General features: G+C 27.4%; 1 protein-coding gene across 1 annotated transcript; it reads right to left on the bottom strand.

The window, feature by feature from the left end:
* Positions 1-22,392: 22,392 nt before the first annotated feature.
* LOC122501118 (trihelix transcription factor GT-2-like) lies at positions 22,393-24,588 on the bottom strand. Its single transcript, XM_043610391.1, has 2 exons — positions 24,291-24,588; positions 22,393-22,966 (listed from the first exon to the last, which is right to left on the bottom strand). Exons 1-2 carry the CDS (start codon positions 24,409-24,411, stop codon positions 22,437-22,439), a joined length of 651 nt encoding a protein of 216 aa, XP_043466326.1. The 5' UTR covers positions 24,412-24,588; the 3' UTR covers positions 22,393-22,436.
* Positions 24,589-27,550: the final 2,962 nt, after the last annotated feature.

The raw sequence follows: 27,550 nt of genomic DNA, 5'->3' as shown, positions 1-27,550 counted from the left end.
AGTCGTAACGTGGGGCCTACTTGCGATACAATTAGTTCGAATTAGACTCTACATAACTCCAAAAGCTGGTGGAAAATTAGAATTAATTATTAATACATTAATTGAAATACTACAAACGCATAAAGTACTAAAAATTGACAAATACTGTTCTGTAAATCTGAATTAGTTGAAAATAGTATTTGATAGAAAAAGTCATTTACTGATTCAAATGGTAATATTTTGCTATTGTAATAGTTAATGGTAACTAATTATTAGTTTTTCCCAGTCAAATTAAATTCCCAATTGGTAGACACCTGTTCAAATATATTAGTAGAAACTAAAACCCGTCGAAGACGGGTACGACAGCTAGTTTAGAATAAAATAATATAATTTATAACTTGTTAAAACCAAAATTATAACTACATTTCACTTTCTCTTAATGAAATACAACATTATTTAAATCCATAGTTGTAATTCATAAAACTAAAAATGATAAATCAAAAACTCTTTTTTTTATAGAAATCATTAGCTTTCAAATGATATAAATTAACTTGGATTTAGAGAATAATTCCCTAGATTTTTACCGATTTAAAAAAAAAATGATCGGGTTTACCCCAGTCTCCCCTATTTAATTAAATTATTTAATGCAAATACTGTATTATTTAATGCAAATAAAGTAGTTAACGAAAGCAAATAAAAAAATATTTAGATAAAATAAGTCGGTTCCGTTGACGGTGTAGTTTGTTTTTCCTATTTCTTTAGTACGGCAGAGTTAGGAGTCTTATGCTAAATAAGTACGCCTAGGTTTCGATCCCCGTAGATTTCAAATTTTTATTTTATTGTAAGGATTTAACCCTTAAGGGTGTTTTTGCAAGACATCACTTTTAAAAACGGGATAGCACCAAGGGGCTCCTACGTTAGGCACCTTAATAAACCATAACTGCTATGTCTTGTAGTCGCACTTCAGATATTGAGTTAATTTTTTCCAGCTAATGTGATATTTTTGAAAATATTGAAAGAATCAGCCGGAATCCTCAATTCATAATGTTTTTTATGTGCAATATGGTTTTTGTTTGTTAAGAATTGCGAAAATAGGAAGTAAACTAGTAAAATAATGTTAAACAAGCAAGAGAAAAAAATGACAGATTCAAAGCATGGACACCTATTGGGGAAGGGGTGAAATATAATTATCAAAGTTACCACGCGAGTTATGTACATGAATGTTACCATGCGAATACAAATCGGGAGAAAAAAAAGTATGCGATTAAAAAAGTTATCGACCGCTATTGAAATTAAATTCTTGTGTAGACTCAACCTAGTGCGCTTGCGATTTCGCTAAAGTAATCGATAGATTGAATCGATAAATTGAATCAAAAAGTTTTATTAGTAGAGCGGTCTGAAGTGGCAGCACCCTGTAAGATAATAAGATTATTGGATTTTTATATTTTAACAAGAGAAAGCAAAAGGAAAAAGATTTTTTGCATTTATTCTTAGAGAAATATAAAACTGTTACGATGGGTAATATTAAAAATAGAGAAAAAGAGAAATGTTTATCCGTAAAAAGAAAATCTCGAAAGAGAATAATGAAATTGATTATGGAGTAAGTAAAATAGGTAAAATAATAAATAAATGGTTTTTTTGGAGGTTAGAATAATGTAGACCTCGATGATTATGAGTATTTATTGACTAAAACTTAGTATTGTTGAAGTTAAAATATGCTTGTTAATTTAATAAGTTTCAATTTTTTAATTAATCCTTTCTAATAAATACTTATTAATAACTGGAGGAATTATAATTTTTTTATAAATTCTGATATCTTGATACAATTCTGCAACTATTAGTCTAGATATAGTGTTTTTACTGAAATTTTGAATTTAAAAAAACAAAATAGTCCGTAATTAAAATTTAAATTTATAATATAAAGTTTCTGTTTATAATCGCACTTTTCCAAAAATTTTTAAACAAATAAAATATATGGATTAATCTCCAAACAAATTCATATTTCATGTCCGCATACTTTTTTTAATATTTATGATAATAATTAATTAAATTGTCAATACATATTTTATTAGTTTATTACGATTTCTAAATATATCACAAGAAATAACTATATTTTAATCATTTAATGTACTTTTTATAAAATTTAATTCAAAACGTTAGGTTATAATGTATGCCCCATGAATACTTTGGATTGAACGACTTCTTTGAATTTGACATTTTTATAACTTCATTGTTTAGTTAGGCTTCTTATAAAAATTTTGTACATTGAATTCTTGTAATCTTCAAGAGTTTCTTAAATTAGATAATTCAAATGTTTTTTAAGAATTTACCATAGAGAGAAGATTTTTCACACGTGTATTGGAGAGTTCTTTATAAGGGAAACTCTAAAATATATTTTATCCAATACAGAAATAAAAATAATTTCTATAGATTAGAATACAATAATTTGCTACAAACATGTAGATTTATATTCTACTCGATTAAAACATAATTTTTAAAAAAAAGTTCCAATTTAATTCAATTTTCAACATATATCATTAATTTTTCTTTTGCAGAAAATTTTCAAATTCGACCTTTTTACTTCTCTGAAAGTTATGTTTATTAATATATATATCTTAATTATTATTTGTTTTATTACTATCTATTTCGTAATGGGTCAGAATTCGTGAAATTTTCACAGAAAATAAAAAGTATTTTTTTTAAATCGAAGTGTTGAAAAAACATTTCTATTTGGCCTTAAGAATGTGTCCACCAAAAAACAGGAAAAAAAATTATTTTTTATAAAAGTTATTGCAAAATTAATTTTTTAGCAACTTTTTAAACAAAATTTTATTTCTCCTAAATGAATGAACCGATTTAAATGAACCAAGCGGGAATATCAAGGGGATAAAATATACTTTTGTTTAGAATTAGAAAATTTTTAAAAAGTTTATTTTTTAATAATTATTTGATAAATTTTTTATAAACAATTAATTTTTTTTAATGTTCTGCGCCTTTTAAAAATTTGAAAAAAATATTAACATACACTTAAAACTATAAGAAATCAAAATCCGTTGAGAAAATTTTGGAGCGACAATTATTTTAAAAGTTATAAACGAATTATATTGGCGCGGTGTTGTGCATCAACGCTGAACTTAGTTTTTGATCATTTTTATCAATTTTTATGGTTATATAATTGAATAAAAATGTTAATTTGACAGTGTTTTGTTCATTTCGTAGTTAAAAATAATGTTTTAATTCTGAAAATCATCAAAATCGCATCTCCGTTCAATATAATTTGTTTATAACTTTTAAAATAATTGTCGCTCCAAAATTTTCTCAACGGATTTTGATTTCTTATAGTTTTAAGTGTATGTTAATATTTTTTTCAAATTTTTAAAAGGCGCAGAACATTAAAAAAAATTAATTGTTTATAAAAAATTTATTAAATAATTATTAAAAAATAAACTTTTTAGAAATTTTCTAATTCTAAACAAAAGTATATTTTATCCCCTTGATATTCCCGCTTGGTTCATTTAAATCGGTTCATTCATTTAGGAGAAATAAAATTTTGTTTAAAAAGTTGCTAAAAAATTAATTTTGCAATAACTTTTGTAAAAAATAATTTTTTTTCCTGTTTTTTGGTGGACACATTCTTAAGGCCAAATAGAAATGTTTTTTCAACATTTCGATTTAAAAAAAATACTTTTTATTTTCTGTGAAAATTTCACGAATTCTGACCCTAATTTATAAAAAAATTTTAAATGCTACACTGCTAGAGCAAAATTAATAATGCCTAAAAAACCTGGTTTACAAATTATTTCAGAGTATTCGTATTTTTATTAAAATAAATCTAGATTTATGTTCGACTATTTGGTTAGAACTTTAGAAGTTATGATCGAAATTGATGATCAGATGATAGATTATATAATGATCAGATTATATAATCTGATACATACTTATATGTTTTTCAAAGGTTAATTAGGAATTTGTGAACCTCAAGGCTGTCAAGAAAGTAAAACTAAAAGAAAAGAAAATTTTACACAATAATTTGTATACTTTGTGAACTGCAAAGTATACAGGAAAGCAAGTCCCTTTATTTCAACAAATGGAAATACCTTATTGTACACTTTCAATGAATAAATATTTATTTATTCTTTATGGGGCTGAATTCCGCAACGTTATTATAAACGAAAATTCAAAAATGAAATTTGTTCCAATTTAATTTCAACGCTAATTTCAATGTGTTTAAACTTTTAAAATCCTATCAAGTTTAATTTTCTGTAATTTATATATGAATAAGGACAAATAATATGTTCCATTTTCAATATTCTTTATTATATTAATAAAAAAATTTAAAGTAGAAACCAAAATTGTCAATATATAATAATATTTCATATTCTAAATTATAATTTCATTTCTGATTCAATACGCCTCGGATCGGGGCGTAATGGTTCCTTGTATTTGTCCAAAAAAATTGTTCTAGAAAAAAGTATATGGGGCATTTTCAGTGAAAGTTTCATTCAAAAAATTTTTTGTACACGGAGAGAAAAATCAAGCGTTTGTAGTATGGAGACTTCCTATGCTAATTTTGTATGAACGTCCTGCTAAAGAGGCATGTTTTTATACCTCAGTTGCATGAAACATATACTAAAAAAGCATGGATCTCTTGCAATCGTAGTATACTGACGTCCCATGCGTTACAGGTAGAACTTTTATGCTGATAACGTAGAAATTTATACAAATACAGCAGAAGTTTTACGCATATTGCGCATGTGCATTCTTTTACGAAATAAGCTTAACTGTCCATACTACAAACGCTTGTTTTTTCTCTGCGTGTATTAAAACAATTTTTTTCGAATTCTATATGAAAAATAAGTAAATACGTGTTTTTTTATTTTTTTATTTGATCAAAATTATAAAAGTTATGATTTTTTTAAATTAAAACATCTTCGGAAGCAAAGGATTTTTGAAACACTTTTAACTCCGTTATACCAAAAGATAAAAAATAATGTAATATATGAAAATGACTTGTTTTTTCTTGAATATTTCAAATATGTAATAAAAAATAACTTTAATAAAGCGAAAACATTAAATAAATTGAAATTTCGTCTAAAATGTGACTGTTCTCAAAAGCGAAGTAATTGATTTTCGATTTTTTTCTTCCATTACAACCACTGATAAAAATATAAATTTTTCCCACTTATGCCAAAATGGTGTTCTTTAGGGTTCAAATTATATTTAAAATTATATCAGTCGTTGCATAAATTTTACAGAAGGAAATTGAGAAATTAACCACAAAACATTCGTTTTCTTTTGTTTTTGAAGGTTAAATTTTGAGAAAGTGTAAAAATTGAATAAAACTCTGTGCAACGACTGATATAATTTGAAATATAATTTGAACCCTAAAGAACACCATTTTGGCATAAGTGGGAAAAATTTATATTTTTATCAGTGGTTGTAATGGAAGAAAAAAATCGAAAATCAATTACTTCGCTTTTGAGAACAGTCACATTTTAGACGAAATTTCAATTTATTTAATGTTTTCGCTTTATTAAAGTTATTTTTTATTACATATTTGAAATATTCAAGAAAAAACAAGTCATTTTCATATATTACATTATTTTTTATCTTTTGGTATAACGGAGTTAAAAGTGTTTCAAAAATCCTTTGCTTCCGAAGATGTTTTAATTTAAAAAAATCATAACTTTTATAATTTTGATCAAATAAAAAAATAAAAAAACACGTATTTACTTATTTTTCATATAGAATTCGAAAAAAATTGTTTTAATACAAAAAAATTTTTGAGTGATACTTTTACTGAAAATGCCCCATATGCTTATACTTTTTTCACTCACGAGTGATATTAGGACGTGCCCTTATTAGTTGAAAGCTGAGATGTTGGGCTAAGATTTCTATGTGATAAAATTTTTAATTAATGCAAAAATGACAAAGTTAATCAACAAAAAGGGATCCATTACGCCTCGGTCTCCCCTATACTAATTTATTTAATTGTCTATAAAAAGGTAAAAAAATTTATACGCGACATGCTCCCAAGAAAGGTACCAAAGAAGCAAACAATTTAAGGTAAGGTTTATAATTTCTGGACTTCAAATACACAGAGAAAAAATTCATTATTATTACAAATTATTAATGTTCAAGTCTTAATTATATCCAAAATATCCAATATAAACTGGTTTCAAATTTAAATAAAAAGTAATTTTTAATCAGATGAATCTAATACAAACATAACCTATAATTCGTTTGTTTCTTAGGTATACCTTTCTTGAGAGTGCGTCGCATAAAGTTAAAATATTGTTAGATAGATTTCCAACAGACAACTTATAACATTTATTATTTTTCTGCTTTAAAATATTAGGAAGAAAGTTGGAAGTCCAAATTCAAAAAATCATAAAGCAAACGTCGAATCGGTTGAACCATCGCCGAATAGTTTTAGGTCAACCGTACAATATAGTCCAAAGAAGGAGGTTTTTTTACGGAAGTTAATGATAGAGTTGAAAACCTGATGTTTAATAAATCGATAGCGGAAGAAGAGGAAATAATCGAGAAGAATAAGGAATGTAATACGGCAGGATTAAAAGATAACATGCATAATTGTTTAGAAGATTTACAAAATTTAAATGTTGAAGAAATGGGAAATGTTTCTACTGAGAAAAAAATTCAAAAGGAAGAAGATGAAAATAATTGCAATGGAGTTGATTATGAAAAAGAAGATAAAGAGATTGAAATTGTTGAAAATATAAAGAAAAAAAATGTAATTGGAAGTAATAAAAAATATATTGAACAACACGAAGAAGAACATGAAGAAAGAGGAAATACTTTTAAAATTATAAGAGCTTCATACCATCAAGGCAACGAACAAATTTTCAAAGAAAGTGCAGGAAGACAGTGTACAGCCAATGCTGCTGTAGCTATTGCTTTCATTAACATTCAAGATCCAGACTCTTGGAATGAAGAAACAGTTAATTCTATACTCAACATAGGAGATAGAATTTATAGAGAAAGTATCGAGAAGCGACCACCTGTAGGTGACAATGAGGAAAATCCAATGTACTTAAATGCCCAAGAAGTTGTTAATAAAATGACTATTGGAATAAATACGATACACATAAAACTATTAGGAACAGCTTATCTTGGACATCTCCGAGAAATTGTAATGGACTGCCTAAATCTGGAAAATAGATTGCATGAATTTTTAGATTCGGATGCATCGGCAATCCTTACATCAAATGGTTTGTCAATTGCTGTCGGAAAATGAAATAATAAAATATGGATGTTCGATTCTTATGGCAGAGGTAGATTCGGTAAAGCAAGCGGAGATAAAAAAGCCACTGCCTGTTTGACACTATTTCCAAATGTCCATTCTTTGGTTCAACTAATTAGACATAATATTCCATTCTCTCTTCAGGAGGGAGGTGCCAGAAATTTCTTTGAATTACACCCTGTTGAAGTAATTAATCCAATTTTAAAGAAAGCCACCTGACAACTTTAATAAAAACAGATGCGATGAATGGGAAAAAAATGATTTTGAAAATTCAAGTAAAAATTTAGAAAAAATAACGACAGATTGCTTTAATCATGAAGAAAGCTATAACCAAATTGAAGAGAAGAATTACAAGACAACGAAAGAAATAAAAGAAAAGCCAACAATCACAGAAAATATTATATTGAAAGATTCAAACAGATTTCGCATCTTGAGTAAAATTAATTCATCCAACAAAACGCTTCACAGTGATTCAAAAAAAATATCTAGTGAACTGAGTAATAGAGAATGTATTGCTGAAAAGGATTCCAATACAAGTGACATCTTCCCTAGAAATGAATTTGTGTGTAATGAAAATGACGATTACAGCTGTAGAGAGGAGGAAAGTTCTGAAGGCGATGAAATTATAAATAATGGGACAATTGAAAATCAGAGTCAAGAAAATAGTGGTACTTCTGAATCTGATATCAGTCAGGGCAATGTGAAAACGGAAAACAAAGAGAAGAAAAAAATTGCTGGAAAAGAAGAGGATATTGATACTACGGAATTATTGCTCGTCAATATGTCTTCACTCTGGGATCAGCTAACGGCAGAATTAGCAACTCATTCAACTTCTGGTTGTACTATTGCCGATGTTAAATTGTTCAGTCAAAGGCGAGAAGGACTCCGGGTATCCCTTTGCTATAAATGTGATAAGTGTCACTGGTATGCAAAAGTTTGGACCTCAGAGAAAACCGATAAAATTTTGGAGGTTGACGAAGGTATTGTTTTAGGGGCCATAAACAGTGGAACAGGTTATACTCAAATGGAAAAACTGCTTGCTGCTGCCGGTATTAAATGTATGAGCAATAGAAGATATCGAGAATGTAGAAGTAATTCGCATGCAATTCTGAAAGAAGCAATAACGGAGAATATGAAAGATGCTGGTGAAAATGAGTTACGAATAGCCACCGAGAAGGGAAATGTAGTAGATGGGAAAGGTTTGATTGCAGTGATAGCTGACGGGAGCTGGATGAAGCGCTCATACAGAAAAGGGAGCTACAATTCTCCAGCAGGTTTGGTGTACATTATTGGTCAAGAAACGGGTAAAATTATATGGTTGGGAATAAAAAATATGTATTGCTCAGTATGTGACAGAGCTGAAAGGGCAAAGAGAAAACCAACAAAACATGAATGTTATAAGAACTGGAGCCGTTCGGATAGTTCTACAAGTATGGAATGTATTGCCATATCAGAGGGCTTTATGATAAGTACTACACTGCACAACTTGATTTAATACAGACTAGTTTCAGACGGCGATTCAAGTGTTTACAGTAGAATATTGAAAGTTGACCCTTATGCAGATTATGATATAACTGTAGAAAAAGTAGAGTGCGTTAAACATTTACGCCGAGCATTTCAAAATACAGTTAAAGACATAGCACAAAATAAACGTGGTTACATAGGAAAGCCAAGGCGAATTGTAGAAGCGAGTGGACAAAAATAAGATTCCAACTTCACAAATGAGACTTCTTTCCTTATTAGACTTTAAGACCCGCCCACTTTAAATCGCCACACTAAACAATGATTTTACCTCTTATTAAATAAAATTCACAATTATAAAAAATAAACTAAATTCACAAAGAAACAACAACCGTTAATTTATGCTTGAGAAGTAACAACGAAAATCTCACCTCTCAGTGTCCTCGGCCGACACTCAGAAACGTGGCGCGGATCCGTCCGTCAATCTGGAGTTACGATGACCAAGTAATTGATCATACGCAACTTCTCCAGAATCGACGGACGTTTGCCAAAAACCAGCGTCTTCCCCACCGACTCGATGATCACGTGAGACGTCCCTAAATATTATCTTCCCAACATACACAACTATATAGAAGGAGATCAACATGAATTATCTAATTTAAATTTCTCCTTTTATCCCAAAAAGAAAAGACCGCCTCAACCCGACATGGATGATAAAACTTTTGCTCTGAACTTAGAAAAGCAACAGAAGAAAATGAGAGAATATATAACGAATAGAGACCAGACTGAAAGAAAAACACGAAAGCAAGCTCGTTGTCGCAAGTGGCGAAGTGTAAGAAAGGATTTTATTACAGCATCTTTTACTCGTAGAATATGCCGTATGCGACCTGGTACTTCTTGCCATAATATCGTTAAAGATATTAGAGATCCGAAGCTAGTAAAAGGACCTGCAATTGAATGGGGTTGTAAAAACGAATCGCAGGCAAAGGCGCAATTGGAGAATCTACTAAACGACACAATTAAAAACAGTGGTTTAATTATTCATCCGCACATAATTGGCATAGCAGCTAGTCCTGACGGAATACTACAAAAAAGTGGTCAACTTGTGGAAATTAAGTGCCCCTTTTCTGCAGTGCCTTACACTACCTTGACAGAAGCTTTCTTGTGTGGTGTACCGGCCATGACTGATTTATTTACAGATAAAAAATGCACAAATATAAGAACATCTCATGATTATTATTATCAAATTCAAACCCAGTTACAGGTATATAAAGAGAACTCCGAAAGTGATAAATGTTGTTTAATGATTTGGACACCAACGGATTACAGAATTATTGAAGTATATCGAGATGATATTTTCTGGAACACTAAAATACTGCCACATCTCATAACATTCTTCGAAACTTGCATGCTTCCAGAAATGGTTGACAGTCGCTTGAGACGAAAAATGAAAGTCAGAGATCCAGATCACATTCTGCAAGCGAAGGAGAGAATTGAAGCGCAGAAGTTAAAGAAAGGTGAACGAAGAAAGGCTAGTGATAATGAAAAGAAATTGAAACAAGTTGAAAAGATGGGATTGATCCAGGAAAATATTATTACACAAAGAGAGAATACAGATCAGGAAGGTAGTATAAATGATGACTCACAATTGGTGGCCATAGAAAACAAAGAGAACATAAACAAGAATAGAAAACAACAAAATATGCAAAATGACAACAAGAAAGCAAATAAAAAAGGAAAGATAAACTTACATAGTGAATTGGAGGCAAGGGAAGAGGTACTCCAAGAAGAATTGCAAATAAATGCAAAAAGATCTACACGCATAGGAAAAAAGCCTGCTTGGATGAGAGATTACGTTGAAGATATTGAAAACTGATTTAATGTTGAAAATATCAGCGTTAAAGTTCACATTTATAAGGGGCGGTAGGGTCGAACGGGTGAATAAAGAGCTTTTTTGGAGCTTTTTTGAAGAAACGGTAAAAGTATATATGTTTAATTTTTTTGCATCTTCTTAGTATTTGGAGAGGAATTATAAAATTTTTGTTTAATAATATTTTGATTTACATCAATGACGTAACATTTTCGAAAACGATTTCCTAAAAAAGACAGGATTTGCAGTGAACATCATAATCAATTAACACATTATCGGAAGTCAAAAACTGAAGTGAATTTGGATAGAAAAATAATTTTTCTCGGCCCCAACTTTTTGTATTTTGTTCAATTTTTGAATTTCTCGCAAGATACAGTCACAAAATGGCGGATTTTCTTGAGTGGAAATAGCATTTCTTGCTTCATTTTGTCGCTAAAAATTCAAAAAGTAAACAAAAGAAAAACGTTGAGGTCTAGAAAAATGATTCTTTTAGAAGAATAATTCAAATTCACTTTAGTATTTAATTTCCGATGTTTTAATTAATTATGATGTTCACTGCGAATCATGTTTTTTATAGAAAGCATCTTCGAAAATGTTTTTTCAGCGGCATAATTCTTAATATTTTAAACAAAAATATGAAAAAACCTTTTCTTTCAATTTTTTTTGTTTATAAAGGTATGCTTAAATTTCTTTGCGTTGAAAAGAGCATAAAGGTGTGAAAAATGTAAATAAAAAATGTGACAAATATAATGATTTTTTGTCAAGTAGAATCAATGCGATGGTATTTTTAAAAACAAGAAAGCATAAAAAACTGAATTTTTCTATTTTTATTGTATTTGACCCTAAATAATTACATTCTTGATGCTTTAGTTTTAAATTATGAAGAAATTAAATTCTGTTTCGAGTTGAAGTAAAAACTAAAATCATTTGTTTAATTTCTTTTTGCTTTGAAACTAAATTTTATGTGTCAATTTTGAAATGAATTTTTTCGAAGCTGGACTAAAAATATTGGTGTTCATTTTAAATGCGACAATAAAATTAAAAATTCACGATTTCAATCATTATTTATGATATACACACTTGGATCAAACAAATTTAAATTGAGAAAATTTTCAACATACAAAGGTAAAATAAAAATACTATGTACAGAATAACAATTTATTTCAAGTATTGTACTAACTTATTTTTACCGTAAATTTAATTTATGTTTTATTTTTACTTTATACCATACAGTAATACGCATTAAAATCTTATTTGAATCATAAGAATCACAAGTAAAATTTTTTAAAAATAAAAATGTTGAAAAATAAAGTAAATACATCATAATTAACATTATCAACAATAAATATTTTTACAAAAGTTATGCTTTTACTCTCTAGCTTTTTTATTTCTTTTAGCATATCATTTCTTTTCCATTCTGGAGTGTTTCCTTCTATCAGTCCTACAATCTTTCCTGCCGAACTGCTTTTTTACTTTATTTCTATTATCTAAATTTTTGTTGACACTCATTAATTTGGCTTAGTTTCTGTTCTCCTCTCCATTGTTTTCAGTAGTTGCTCTGCTGTAAAATATTATAAAATTAGGAGTTTTCTCAGGTTCAAAGGTTGTTTTCTTTGTAAAATGCATTACAAAACAAAGCATAGAAAATTTTCTTGTTTTTGTTCAATATTATTTTACTCTTGTACTATAAAAATCTATAACTTGTAAATTCTACAATAATTGCCAAAACACATTCAATACATAGTAAAATTCAATATTTATTTACTTTAATACCAATCACAAAAAATGTATTTTATAAAACAATTTGTTAAGACAATCGCACTTATTTAACAATAATTTTTTTTTATAAATCTTCTATTTTTTAATTATTAAAAAATTATACATTCTAAAAATCCCGCTTTGAAAATAGAATTTCAATTTTCTAGTCAATTCTCGAAATGCCTAGGCAATTCGAGAACTGCCTGTAGGGGAGACCGAGGTGAGTTGTAACAGAGGCGAGTTGTAACAAAGCTGATTTCTCGAAAACTATGACCTTTTAAAAATTTTGAAAAGCGTAAATTTATTACATTTTTGATTCACTATTTGATGCAAATTTACTTGACCACCTGAGAAAAGTTTTTGAGATGTATTTAATATGTGCGCAAAAAAATTGCTAAAAGTAAGTTGTCGGCCGAAATTTTGATACTTTATTATTCGACACATATTATATTTTTGTTATTTTAATATTTACCTTAATAACTGTTGGATATCCTAGTTTCATGAAATGATTTTGTTTTTTTGTGTGAGTCTCGAAATTTAAAATAAAAAATAATTATTCGAACCGATGCACAGTTTTTCGCACCTAGGCGAGTTGTAACAGGATGTTTTAACTCGCGTAGGTTTACACAAATTTGTGCTTGATCGAAGAGAGACTGTTTTGATTTTTGCTAAAGTATATTGTTTTATATTATGGCTTTCAGAGTATTTAGAATTTTACAAATTTCCGTGTAAATCACTTTCATATTTTCTAAAGGAAAAAAATATTATTAAAAACATTTTTCGAGTTGCTCTTTCATGTACAAAAGTCAAAATAATTTCTACTTATAGGTTTTTTGTTATTATTGAGTTTGTTGCTCATTTTTAATTAAGTTTTTGGTTTAATTTTATTTATATTGATCTCATAAATTTTCTTACTCTAATTTACTCCTTAATTATTTAAAAATTCGCAGAAAAAATCTTATTATTCTTAAATTTCTATAAAATATCCCTGGCAGAATAGGGAAATCGTATTTAAATCAAGTTTGATTTGAATTCGATTGAACTTGATTTGAGGCATAATTTTGGTGGAAATTGATGAAATTTGATGGAATAAAGCATTGCTAATGAAAGTGGGTTAATATTTTAGTTGATTTGTGTAAGAATTGAGTTGAATTACTCGCTAATTAATGTGTAATTAGTATGTAAAGTGAAGTACTCACCTGTCAGTTTTAGTGCTTGTTTTCTGTTGGATTTTGTGCCTAAAATACATAAATTAGTGAAGAATACATTATTTCTTATTTAATTATTAGTCAAAGTGTTTAATTAGTAGTGATTAGTGAACTTAATTAGTGCCTAATTACTGTAATAAGTAAATTACTTTTCAGTGTGTCAGATTAGTTTATTTTCGTTTTCGCCTTAACCGGCGGCAAATACAACTTTGTACTTTAGGTTATGATTCATAGATGGCATTAGACGGAAGTATTTGTGACGTATGCGCATGATACGCTCGTCTCTCGATAGAGGCAGCACTAAATTTGCGGTTTTATTCAAATAATAATTTAATTAATAATCTAATAAACACATTTTAATTTATTGAAGTTTTTACGTATAGTTTAGAATATTGGCAAGCAACATGGGCAAATCGACAAAATACTTTCCCACAGTAAAATCTTAAGTTGAAAAAATCATAAACTCAAATACAATAGAGCATGCAGTGGAGGCGACGAAACTTAATCCTTCCCGTAATAAATATTTTAGGATTATTTGAGTATAACACTAAAAATAAGTACATGTTTTACTTATTTGTCACGTTTTTGAAATTCACATTTATGGTTTTATTGCTTCTTAAAAAAACTCGAGTAAATCGCACATCTGCCCAGTGAGAAATTTCTCACCGGTCCAATATCGGTCCAATATTGGGAGCCAAGAGACCGATCATCGGTCCAATAAAGGCTCCCAATATTGGACCAATATGGGCTGATGCTTGGGATGTAACGGCATCGCCAATCATCGGTTGTCAATATTGGTCCAATATTGGCCGAATATTGGCAACCAAGAGAAAAAAAATTTTTTAAATAAATTTTTTTTAATTAAATAATAATAAAAAATTAATGTTTATAATTTTTGTTTAATATATTTATTTGTTTAATTATTTAGTTTTAATAATTCATGTAAATAATAAATAATTTATTATTTATAAATTATAATTATTTAAAAATGCAGCAGCTATTAGAAAATAGCATTCTGCAAAAAAATTCTATCATTGAAAAATCAATGATAGGCGAGAGAAATCCGCGTCTTTAAATAGATTCGCAGATGATAGACAAGAGATATCCGCGTCATTAAACGGATTCGCAGATATACTCTGGTCTCGCGACGAATCTCTCGATACTTATATACACTGGAGTCGCCGTGTCAGTTGCGAGAACGGTTACAGCGTCCCTCTTGCGGCAGAGATAAGAATTGTCACGTAAACTGCTAAATCGCTTTACCGACGGCCTTATTATACCCGCAGTTTACGTGACAATTCTTATCTCTGCCGCAAGAGGGACGCTGTAACCGTTCTCGCAACTGACACAGCGACTCCAGTGTATATAAGTATCGAGAGATTCCTCGCGAGACCAGAGTATATCTGCGAATCCGTTTAATGACGCGGATATCTCTTGTCTATCATCTGCGAATCTATTTAAAGACGCGGATTTCTCTCGCCTATCATTGATTTTTCAATGATAGAATTTTTTTGCAGAATGCTATTTTCTAATAGCTGCTGCATTTTTAAATTATTATAATTTATAAATAATAAATTATTTATTATTTACATGAATTATTAAAAATAAATAATTAAACAAATAAATATATTAAACAAAAATTATAAACATTAATTTTTTATTATTATTATTTAATTAAAAAAAATTTATTTAAAAAAATTTTTTTTTCTTGGTTGCCAATATTCGGCCAATATTGGACCAATATTGACAACCGATGATTGGCGATGCCGTTACATCCCAAGCATCAGCCCATATTGGTCCAATATTGGGAGTCAATCGGCGCCCAGCACGGCAACCAATATTGGACCGATATTGGACCGATTAAAGTCTATTGGCAATTTCTCACTGGGTGGTTACCATGAAACCCCAAGACCCTTTTTTTGCCTGAGCAATAAAAAGGGGATGCTTTTGTTTCGTCATCCCTGCTGCATGGACTAGTTAGAAAAAATCTGAAACACCTTCTTTTTCCGCCTTTTTGGGTTTTTCCTCTTTTTAACGAATTAGAGTAAAGAAGGCGTACTTTCGCCTTCCTTCCTGGCACTCGGGGATGGGGGCGGAGGCCCCCAGGATGGGACCGTAGGGTCTCGGAGGAAAACGAGAAGTCAGAAATTGTTCTACTTCCGAAGTATTAACTTGTGCCAGGAATAAATAAAGTTAAAATAGAAAGAAATTAGAAGTCTTTAATTTAATCGAAATTTACTAACAATAATTCCTGACAATTATAAATTAACAAATTAATAGCTTTTCACCGCGGGAGTTGAGCTTCTAAGTTCTTTGTTGCGGAAACGAGCCATCATCGTCGAGGATTCCGCTTCGAAATAAATTCAAAATCTAAATTCAAGAACTATATTAAGGCTATGTCCAAGTTGTGAAATGTGAACAAACCAAAAGGTCACTACACCAGCACTAAAAACGCAATTTTGTGACATCCAATTCTCCCACAAAAAATAACATTTTTACACTTTCTTTACGAAAATGGAAAATTAGAGTATCAAAGTTTCCAAAAAAATCATTTTTGAATATAAGCAATAAAAAGCAATTAGTAAAATAACTAATTATAATGAGCTGTAAAATGGCATTTTTGACGCGTCGCGAAAAATAAACTGTTTGAGTATATCAACCGCACGGATGATGAAGAAGGCTCATGTCAGCGATTGGACCTTCAACATGTGGAAAGGGAAATTTTTCCCTTTCCTCCTTAAAATTACAAGAGAAAGGGTAAAAACTTCTTCATCGTCCGTGCGGTTGATATAGTCAAACAGTTTAATTTTTCGCGACGTGAACTCTGTTGCTCGCTGCGCGTGCGCAGACCGTACCAAGGTCGCAATGACATCACCATGCAAAAAGGCACATTCTCTTTTTGACTGAAACTCTGTGGTATTCTAATTTTTTCAGTTATTCAAAGTTTAGTAACCAAATTCGATACGTTAGTTCACCATTTCTATAAAGAAAATGTGCATTTATCTTTATTTACGCAAATGGGAACAGCGAAAAAATGCTTCACTATTCGGTCTATAATGGGGCATTTTTTCGCTTTTCGCATTTGCGTAAATCAATATAAATTCACATTTTCTTTATGGAAATGGCGAAATAAAGTATCGAATTTGGTAACTACACCTTGCATAGCTGAAAAAAATGAGAAAATAACTAAGTTTCAGTAGAAAACAAAATGTGCATTTTCGCATGGTGCTGTCAATGCATTCTTAGTTTTGGTTTTGAATGATACTCAGTGGTTTTCTCATTTTTTCAGCTATGCAAGGTGTAGTTACCAAATTCGATACTTTAGTTCGCCATTTCCATAAAGAAAATGTGAATTTATATTGATTTACGCAAATGCGAACAGCGAAAAAATGCCCCATTATAGACCGAATAGTGAAGCATTTTTTCGCTGTTCCCATTTGCGTAAATAAAGATAAATTCACATTTTCTTTATAGAAATGGTGAACTAAAGTATCGAATTTGGTAACTAAACTTTGAATAACTGAAAAAATAAGAAAACCACTGAAATTCAGTCAAAAAAAAAATGTGTCTTTTTGCATGGCAATGTTATTGCGACCTTGGTACGGTCTGCGCACGCGCAGCGAGCAACAGAGTTCACGTCGCGAAAAATTAAACTGTTTGACTATATCAACCGCACGGACGATGAAGAAGTTTTTACCCTTTCTCTTGTAATTTCAAGGAGGAAAGGGAAAAATTTACCCTTCCACATGTTGAAGGTCCAATCGCTGACATGAACTTCTTCATCATCCGTGCGGTTGATATACTCAAACAGTTTATTTTTCGCGACGCGTCAAAAATGCTCTTTTACAGGTAATTTTAATTAGTTATTTTACTAATTGCTTTTTATTGCTCATAGTCAAAAATGATTTTTTTGGAAACTTTGATACTCTAATTTACCATTTTCGTAAAGAAAGTGTAAAAATGTTATTTTTTGTGGGAGAATTGGATGTCACAAAATTGCGTTTTTAGTGCTGGTGTAGTGACCTTATGGTTTGTTTACATTTCACAACTTGGACATAGCCTTAACATTCTTATAAAAGTTTAAATTTTAAGAGTTTTGCCGCGTGAATCTGACTCGGCGCGTCACATATTTTAATATGGAATTTTTAATTGTTTGCAATATTATATAAATAATGAATAAAAAATATAATAAATACAATAACGCAAAACAAAAAAATGAATTAAAATGTTTTGTTTAAAACTAAAATTAAAACCTATTAAAAAATTAAATTTTAAATTAATTTTAAAGTTTCAAAAAAAAATGTTTTAATAATTTTCAAAAAACTATTTAAAATATTTTTTTATATCTAAATTAATGTTTTTAAATAAAAATCACTTTGTTAATTACTTATATTCAGTAATATTACTCGTATTATTTTGAGGAAGGTGTAAATGCACGAGACTGTCGGTATTTGTGTGGCTACCCGAATGCAGGCCTGATGGTGAAAAAGATATTTAACAGGGGCATTTTTGAAATTTTGTAATTTTTTGTCCTATTTTTAACAAAAAAGATGTTCTTGATCAGTGCTATTCATTATTCAAAACTGATCCACAATTATTACGAGTTTAATTTATGAATTATTTTATTTTATATTATTTTTAATTAGGTTTACATTTCTTTGTTTAAAAGATTGAAGAAAGAAAAATTAAAAAGGGATAATGAAGGGAAGAAAAAATTTTTTTTTATTTCGACTATATTATTATTTACAGAATAAATTATGGTAATGCATTCAGAAGTTTTACAAAAATTATTGAAAATGATTTTTTTTGAAAATATAATGTTATTAATTATAATAATATATGCAATAGTGAAAACAACAGAGAGCTTTATAATTCTTTTTATATTTCTATTAAAATTTGTAACGTATATAATAATTTAGTGGAAAATTTATAAAAAAAAATTTTCGAAGCAGCTTTAATTACCTAAATTATTTTTTAAGAAAAATTTTTTCTACAAAGTTGCAAGCTGCTCAATTTTTGTTACTAAATTTGTTTATAAGTATTAAATTCCTTGCGAAGAATTAGTAATTTTTGTACAATTATACATATGTCAATTTAATAAAAGTTGCTTTTTTAGCTGTTTGAAAAAATTAATTTCAATTTGGTAAAAAATCATTTTTATACTGATTTTTTGTGAGTAATGTAATGTTTATAAAAAAAGTAATTAAAAACTTTTTGGAGCATTTTTAAAAACTTGACAATTGAAAAAAATCTATTTCTGTATGCAAATGAATTTTTTTAAAACCCATTCCTAAATTTTTAGAAAATATTTCTTATATTACAAAAAAGTTGGCAACTCAAAAATTTTGATTTTACTATTTTTTATGCATTTTCTTTATTTAAAAATTCATTTTTTTTCTTAAAAACTTAAAAATTATTTTTTTAATAAAAAAACATATTTTCTAAAAAATTACGGATGGGTTATGAAAAATTTCATTTTTATAAAAAAATAGTTTTTTTCGATTTTTAATTTCTCAAAAATGGTCCAAAAAACTTTTACCTAATTTTTTTATTACTATTTAATTTCTCGCAAAAAATTTGTATAAAAATGATTTTGTTCTAAATTTTAATTAATTCCTTTATATAGCTGAAACTGTCATTTCTGTCTTTTCTTTACGTAATATTTATAAGAATAATTTAAATTAAATTACTAGGAATTTAAGTAAAAAAATTGATTTGATTTCGTCGAAGAAATTGTTCATATAGAAAACAATCTTAGAAATTAATCGATGAACGATTTAGTACGCTAATTCTAGTATTATTAAAAGGAGAGTTTTTTAGACCGTTTTTATCTATATGAAGATATTAATTACAAATTCGGACAAAGTCATTTTTATGCCAATTGCTTGCATGGAAAAATAAATATAAGAAAAAATTTAAAATTTTTAAAATTCATCTGTAATTTGATTGAAAATGTGTATCTTTAATAAAAAGAAAAATTGCCAGTTTGAAAAATTTTAATGTTACGCAGGTATTTTAAAATTTTTTTTTCGGTTTAAAAATTAATTTTTTTAAGTACAAATATTTTTAACATTCATTTTAAAAATTAAAAAATTTTTTTTTTAATTTATAAAACATTTTAAAAATTTATAAATTATTATTTTATTTTTTTGGCTTATAATATTAATGTTAAAAATAGGCGTTTTTTTGAAAATAAAGAATGTTTAAATCGAAAAAATGCAGCGAACATATTATAATTCAAATTTTTAAGCAGTCAATTTTTTTCAATAAAAAAACATTTTTAAAATAATTGTAGAAAGAATTTGAAAACTTTCATTTTTACAAAAAGATACAGCTCTTTTTCGATTTATAATTTCAGTAAAATGGTAAAACAATATGTTTAATTAATTTTTTTGGAATTGTATTGAATTTTTTGTAAAAAATTATTATAAAAATAATTTTGTTCGAATTTTTAAATAATTCCTTTTTATATAGCTGAAAATGTCATTTCAGTCTTTCCTTAAAAAATTAATATACGATATTCTTATTAATAAAACATCTTAATTTTGATAGATGACAGTTGTACAAGTGAAAGTGAATTTTTCGTTTTATACACAATTATATACAAATTTTCAATTCCTCTGAATTTCGTTTCGAGGCTCGCAGTTTTCATAAATTTCAAATTGTACTTCAGGTCCCCTTTGCGTTTATTATGGGTGTTTACGAGATGTACGCCTCGAGGCGCCTCAGAGGCGCAAGTGGTTCTCATTCTTGTTGAAAAAGTTAGTTTGTTGTCATTGCTCCTGATTCGTTAAAAGACGCTGACTACTAACGTGAATGTGATCTTAGCTGCAGTTTTACAGTGAAAAAACTAGGAAGGTTGCGTTTTTAATATAGTGAATTGTGAATTGGCTGCGTTCAGACCAATTTGGAGCCCTCGCTCTTAAGAACCAGTTTTTTTTCAAGAGCGAGCCGAGGTTTCAAATAAAACAGTTGAAAAGAGTAACTGAATTTTTTATAATTTCAAAAATAATTGAAGTGATATTAACTAAAAAAACTTTGTACTTCTTTATTTCATAATATTGTAAAATTATGTAAAATATATGATTATTTTTTACTTAAATAATAAATATTAAAATAAGATTAATTAATTATTATCAGATAAAATTAAATTTTATTAAAGTTATATTTAATACATCGCTATTAAAAACTACACTGTAAAACTGTAAACAATAAAATTCTACACAAAAAAATGTAATTTGCTATGGTTTAATATAATTAATTATTCTACGCTAATAAATTCAAGAAAATTAAATTCTACATCGCAAAATTTTATACACAAGGAAATATAATTTTTATTGTATTTATTACATTATTAGCTCACGTCATTAAATTTATGTACCGAATAACTCTACACGCACAAATAAAAACCTAAAATTAAAATATATTTTTTATAGTAAAGAAGAAAAAATTCTACGCAATTATATTCTTCACGGCGGTTATAAATTAGTATTATCATATTCTACTCAACACATTTATTTAAAACAATTGAGCATTTCGTTAATAATGTAATAAAAATATAATAAAAATTATAATTTCCTGTGTGTAAAATTTTGCGAAGTTTCCACGTTCAGCATTAACTGTGTTGAAATTTTTGTTTGTTTTGTACAGTTTAATTGCATAGAATCGCTAGCCACCCCTATTATACGATTATAAAAAAATTACTTTTATTTACTTATAAACTATTATTTATTTTATATTATCGTGTAATATTACGGTAATATTTTCGAGTAATATTTTCATCAGACGGACATGTCCCTCGTTAGAAGAATTCATTATGGAAAAAATTTATTAAACTTAAGTCTATTATTTTCATGTCTCTTTCTGAAGAATTGTCTGAAAAAAGAATTTAAGAAATAGTGTATTATATTAATAAGAAACTACTCTCTAAACTAAATTAGTGATATTAGACTTAAAATGAGTGACTATTCTCACGATTTGAATCAGTGAAATTTCATTGAAATTCAGATAAAAACGATAGAAATTTTAGTCAGTTTTAATTGATTGGACATTTAAAAAATAAATGAAATTTTTAATATGCGTCACTGAAAACTTTAGTCTTTTTCTAATTGGCAAATCAGTGACAAATGACTAATTTTCAGTAATATTTCACTAATTCAAGTCGTGAGAATAGTTACTGAAAATCAGTCAAATAATATTATTTCTCAAAATAGGGATAAGAAGTAACTCTTGTAAGATATAGTGTTCGCTCTGCCTGGGATAATGTAGGCCAATAGTTTTTTTTGCATTTTATAAAATTATAATGAAGAATTCATATTTAATGTGATGGAAGTAGTTCAAATTATAAAATAAAAATTTATTTTAATAATGATAGGTATTGAAAGTAATTACATGTATTTCAACTAATACAAAAAGGCTAACAATTAATAATAATAATAGATAAACATTAAACATTGTCAAATAGGCTGTTGTACAGTGCTAGTACTTATAAATAAGAAAAATAAGTTTAATGTAAAAACTTCATGTAAAATGCTAAATAATAGAGGTGTGCAAAAAGCTCAAAGCTCGAGCGGGTATTTTCGAGCTTTTCATTTTTCGAACCTCGGCTCGGCTATTCGAGCTTTTCGCACACCTCTACTAAATAAATTAATTACTCTCTAAAACTGAATCAGTGAAATTTGACTGATTTTTAATGACTCTATATTCTCACGATGTAAATCAGTCAAATTTCACTGATTCAGTTTTCAATAGTAAAATATTAAATGGTAATATTGAATTTTAATATTGATAATAATGATTTTAATAATCAGTAATAAAAAATTAAGAATCACAAAGAAGTTTTCACAATAAATTGACGATAAGGAAACCAATCAATTAACAAGTACTAAAATATGACTTATTTTTTCTCCAACACGGACAAGAAACGTTCTAGGAACTTTTCCTTTTTTTCTTCCTTCTCCTTCATAAATTCCAGAACTTTTTCTACGTCCGATTGATGTTTCCTTTTACGTGGTTGCTTTATTTTTTCCTCAGCATCACTTGAAACATCAGTCGGACCATTGATCGATTCTTTTAGTCCTTTTTTAAATCCAGTTATGTTAGAGGAAGTAGCGACTGGATTCATCTCAGGCTTTTTATATAACAAATTATGCATGGCATCGTAATGTTCCCATTTCGTACTCCTCCCTTCCCCAGAAGTTTCTTTCTTTTTTTTTTGATTTTTGTACGTTTTCTTCAGGCTCTTAAATTTGTCAGTACAATCTTTAACAGAGCATTTAACACCAATCTCGTTTAACCGTTTCGTGACAATTTCCCACAAAGATTTAGGAATCTTTTTTTTATTGGCCGGATTTTCCCAAACTTCCTCATAAACGTTGAGTAAAAACTTAACTTTTTCGGTGGGCCATTTCTTTTCATTTTCCAAAGCTGAAAAAAATGTTTTTTTTACATTAAAATTTTTAAGTAGTATTTAAATTAATTCTGTAAAACTCAATCAGTGGAATTTTGCTGAAGATCAGATTTGAATAAATAAAATTTCACTAAAAATCAGTCAAATAAGATTGAAATATCAGTCATTTTTCACCGATTGACCAATTAAAAACAGACTGAAATTTTCAGTGACGCACATTGGAAATTTTAGTTATTTTTTAATTGTAAATCAGTAAAAAATGACTGATGTTTTATATATTTTTAACTGATTTTCAGTGAAATTTCACTGATTTAAATCGTCGGAATAAAATCAATGCGAATACTATCATAAATTAATTCAGTAACTCACTTCTGGCTACCTAAATCAGTCAAATTTTACTGATTTGCAATCTTTTTTATTGCAAATTAGTGAAATTTGACTGATCGAAATTGAAATTTGACAAAAGTAAATCACTAATTGGTATACAGTAAAAATTTCACTGATTAAATTTAAGAGAGTAAACATACCAATAAATTAATTAATAAAAAAAGTATTATAATATACATTAAAACGACAAGAAAATATAGGAAAATCAATATTTATCAAACTAACTGAAAACAACGTTAAATTTAGACATAAGATACTGAAATAAACATTTTTACTAAAAACTTTTTATATTACATATTATTATTAAATTATTTATTTGCATTTTATTTGTATTTAAATAATTGAATTCTAGTGGAATTTTCTAATAAAAATTGATTTTCATTTCAAAAAAATTAACTTCAGTTAAAATTTTAGATAATTACTGAATATTAAATGCAATAGAGCTTGAATTTTAAAAAGTAATTGAATTGTGTAATTAATTTTTTGGAAAAAGTTTAATTGAGTTGTTTTAATATTATTTTTATTTTCTATTTTCTAATATTTAGTTAATTAAAGAATTTACGAATAATTGAAATTTCGTAAAATTGAATATTTTAAAGAAATGAATTTGAAAATTGTCAAAGAACTTTTTCGAAAATTATAAAAGAAAATCGATATAAAGAAGAATTTTAGATAAAAATTCTTCAAAATAATAATTTTATTGATAATGATTTTAATTATTATAAATTATTTTTATTAATAATTATTATTAATTATTATAAAACATGAAGAAATCATTTTCATAATAATTTCTTATATTTTACAGTTATGAAAAATTGAATTTCTAGTTTTAAGTAAAATGTTCTCTCATTGGATTCAGTTTGATTCTGTAGGAACCCTGTAAATAGTAAATTCAATGTAACGATAATTTTAAAATAAATTTCTTGGATAATAAATTATACACTACTTTGTTACCTTCCACAGCATGTTCATCTCCGGAAACAATCTCTTCATCAGAATCCATGAGATCATTTATTGCTTCCATTGAACAATTGGTTTCACGATTTTCAACGGAATTTTGCACTTGATTTAACATGTCTTCTTTTGGCAATAAGCTCTGCAAGTAAACTTTCTTTACGAAAGCTTCTCCTATGGAACCTAAAATTTACGAAAATGAAACCATGCAATAAGTAGTTGCCGAAATAATAATATATTATTTTTTGAGGGTGTTATAAAAATAAATGAGATACACAACAAAAGTTTAAGTAGAAAAATTGGAAAAGTCCAAATGTGATGTCTGAGAAGAAAGAAATGTATAACTTACCATCCTTTTCATTTACAACTGAACATAAGATGCGACCATCCTTTTCAACCAACTGATCATTTTCATTTACTTTTATGCCCGTGATGCTTATCATTTTTGTTATTTCAGGTATTATAATAAAAACTACTAATTTCTTCTAAAACTTGTCTGGTGAAGCCGAAGTAGATTTTTAGAAAGCACAGAAGAATAACAGTGATAAAACTTTACCGACATATACACGACATGTATCATACGTCGATAACAAAGTTATTGCCTGTGTTAATTAATTATGTAGATTAAGTGTCAACAGTTCTCTAATGAAAAAAAATAATGAGAATAATAATGGATACCAATTTTGAGGTTAGTTTCAATTATATTTTCAATAATTTTTTTTTCTTACATTATTTATATTTACTAATAATTTATATTTAATAATAATAATAATAAATGAAAATTAATTGTAAAATAAATCAATAAAAAAGTTACTATTCAATTTAAAGGGTATAAAAGTTAAATCGACTCACATTTTTTAAGCAAGGGAAAAATAATTTATTAAAAAAATGTACAAAGCAGATTTTTTTATTTGTCTTTTTTATTATTTATTTATTTATTTAGTTATTATTTTTCTTTTTATTTATGGTAGTAAATAAATAATTGTTTTAATTGTATATTTTTATTTTAACGTTTCATACATTCCTGTATTTTACAAATATTATTTATTATTATTATTATTATTATTATTATTATTATTATTATTTACACTATTTGAATTTTTATTATTTTTACATCATTATATTTATTTTTCTTGTTAATGCTTTTATTATGGTTCTAAAATAAAAAATTTGAATTGTAATTGTTATAAATAATTATTTTTAATTCAATTTTTTTTTAATTTAATTTTTCATTAAATTATAGAACTTAATTATGTAAATAAATAAAATAATAATCAAATTTTTAATAATTCAAACAATTTTGTTAGCTTTCTGTAAGTGGGTATGGACACCAAAAGATGTTGAATTTACCCCAAGGCAACCAGAGACGAGGAAACAATTTAAATCGACTTCAAATTGCTTCAAGACTTGCTTTCATTAAAATAATTGTCAATTATTGTTCATATATTTTTTAATTAATATCAATTACTACTGTTTTGTATTATTTATTCGAGAACTATTTATTTAAAGAGAAAAAATTATTTTTCAAGATTTATAATTTTTTTTTAAATAAGCACAAGTTTTTTTTATAAACTTTCAATTATGTAACTTTTTCAAAATTTTGGAAATTGTACTAATTATACTTAAAATATTGTCTAATTTATCAAAGAAATAAAATAATTTATAATTCGTTTGCTTCTTGCATACATTCCTTAGGAATGCGTCATGTATATAGTTAATATATTAATATGTAATTTTTAGGATCTAAATATTTAAAAAAAAATGTATATTATAATTTTATATAATAATATATAATACACTATAATATGTAAACATTGTTTTATTTTTCCACATAAAATATTAAAACATTTCCGTCAGTTATTTGAGTAAAATTAGATTCTAATTAAAACTAATTGAACTTGAATCAAATCTTACGTTACTATTTCTGAAGCAAAAGTAAATCCTGCATATTAAGCTACCACTAGATTTTAATTTCCATTGATATTAATCTTTAAAATCTGAAAAAATTCAAATAAATTCAGATTCTATAAAACAGAAAATGTACAGATACAATACAATTATCAGCAAAACCTAAAAAAGTAATTACAATAATTTTTACGTAAAGCAAAAAATATTTGACGCTTTCTTAACAACAAATTCATCATTTTGTAAAAACTTATGTTTGATGAATTTAGATATTTTCAGACAAAATTTTGACGTTGAATGCACTCAGCCAAAAAAAATAGGAAAATTGCAAATTTTTAGAGACAGGAAATTTTTTTCTTCGTCAACTAAAGTTTTTCTAGTTTCCTTTCAAGGAGAAAAACATTTTTCAAAAGGTTTGAGGAGGGAGCAAACAAATCCAAAGATTTTCGGAATAAATTTCGACGTTTGGTGAATTTAGACAAAAAAAAAAAAATTACAAATTTTTAAAGACAGGAAATTTTTTTCTTCGTCAACTAAAGTTTTTCTAGTTTTCTTTTAAAAAGAAAAACATTTTTCAAAAGGTTTGAGGAGGGAACAAACAAATCGAAAGATTTTCAGAAATAATTTTGACAATCGATGAACTTAGACAAAAAAAATAGGAAAATTGCAAATTTTTAAAAACAGGAAATTTTTTTCTTCGTCAACTAATGTTTTTCTAGTTTCCTTTCAAGGAGAAAAACATTTTTCAAAAGGTATGAGGAGGGAGCAAACAAATCCAAAGATTTTCGGAAAAAATTTTGACATTCGATGAACTTATTCGTCAACACGAATTCAATGCATGCCTTGGTCATTTCTTACAAATGCGAATTCGTTTGCACAACTTCAGGAAAATTTAATCGGATTCAATCGAATATACAAAGAGCTTGAATGAATCCCGCTCTCTACCAAAAATCTTCATTCATTTCAATCCATTTGAATTCGTTATTTTTTTACTGGGTTGATCAATTATTATTAAGAAATTGTTGATCGACTTTGTTCCCTGTTAATCTTTTTTGGATTCTAATTTGTTACTTACTAGGAATAAAAAACTACAATTCGTGTTGGTTAAATATATTACCTGTCTTTTAAAAATTGAAATTTGGAAATTTTCAAATCTAAATTGAAAAAAAAAATTTTTAATTTAAACAATTAATATTGACAAATTGTTGGACGACTTTGCTCCCTGTTAAATATTTTTGTATTAGAATTTGTTGATCGCTAGGAGTAAGATAGTACAATTCGCGTGAGTTAAAAAAATTACCTGTCCTTTCAAAAATTAATTTGGAAATTTTCAAATCTTCAAACGAACGTAGTTG

This window comes from Leptopilina heterotoma, unplaced genomic scaffold (genome assembly GCF_015476425.1).
Source record: "Leptopilina heterotoma isolate Lh14 unplaced genomic scaffold, ASM1547642v1 Lhet_201, whole genome shotgun sequence".
Classification (NCBI taxonomy): domain Eukaryota; kingdom Metazoa; phylum Arthropoda; class Insecta; order Hymenoptera; family Figitidae; genus Leptopilina; species Leptopilina heterotoma.
The sequence above is the reverse complement of the archived record's forward strand: the minus strand, read 5'-3'. Positions and strand labels throughout refer to the sequence as shown.

What these genes read in the sequence shown, in the direction of transcription:
- LOC122501118 (XM_043610391.1), bottom strand. Translation starts at nt 24,411, where the DNA reads ATGTTAAATCAAGTGCAAAATTCCGTTGAAAATCGTGAAACCAATTGT. An exon ending in AGATGAACATGCTGTGGAAG is followed by an intron (nt 22,967 to 24,290) that starts GTAACAAAGTAG and finishes CATTTTTTTCAG; the next exon opens with CTTTGGAAAATGAAAAGAAA.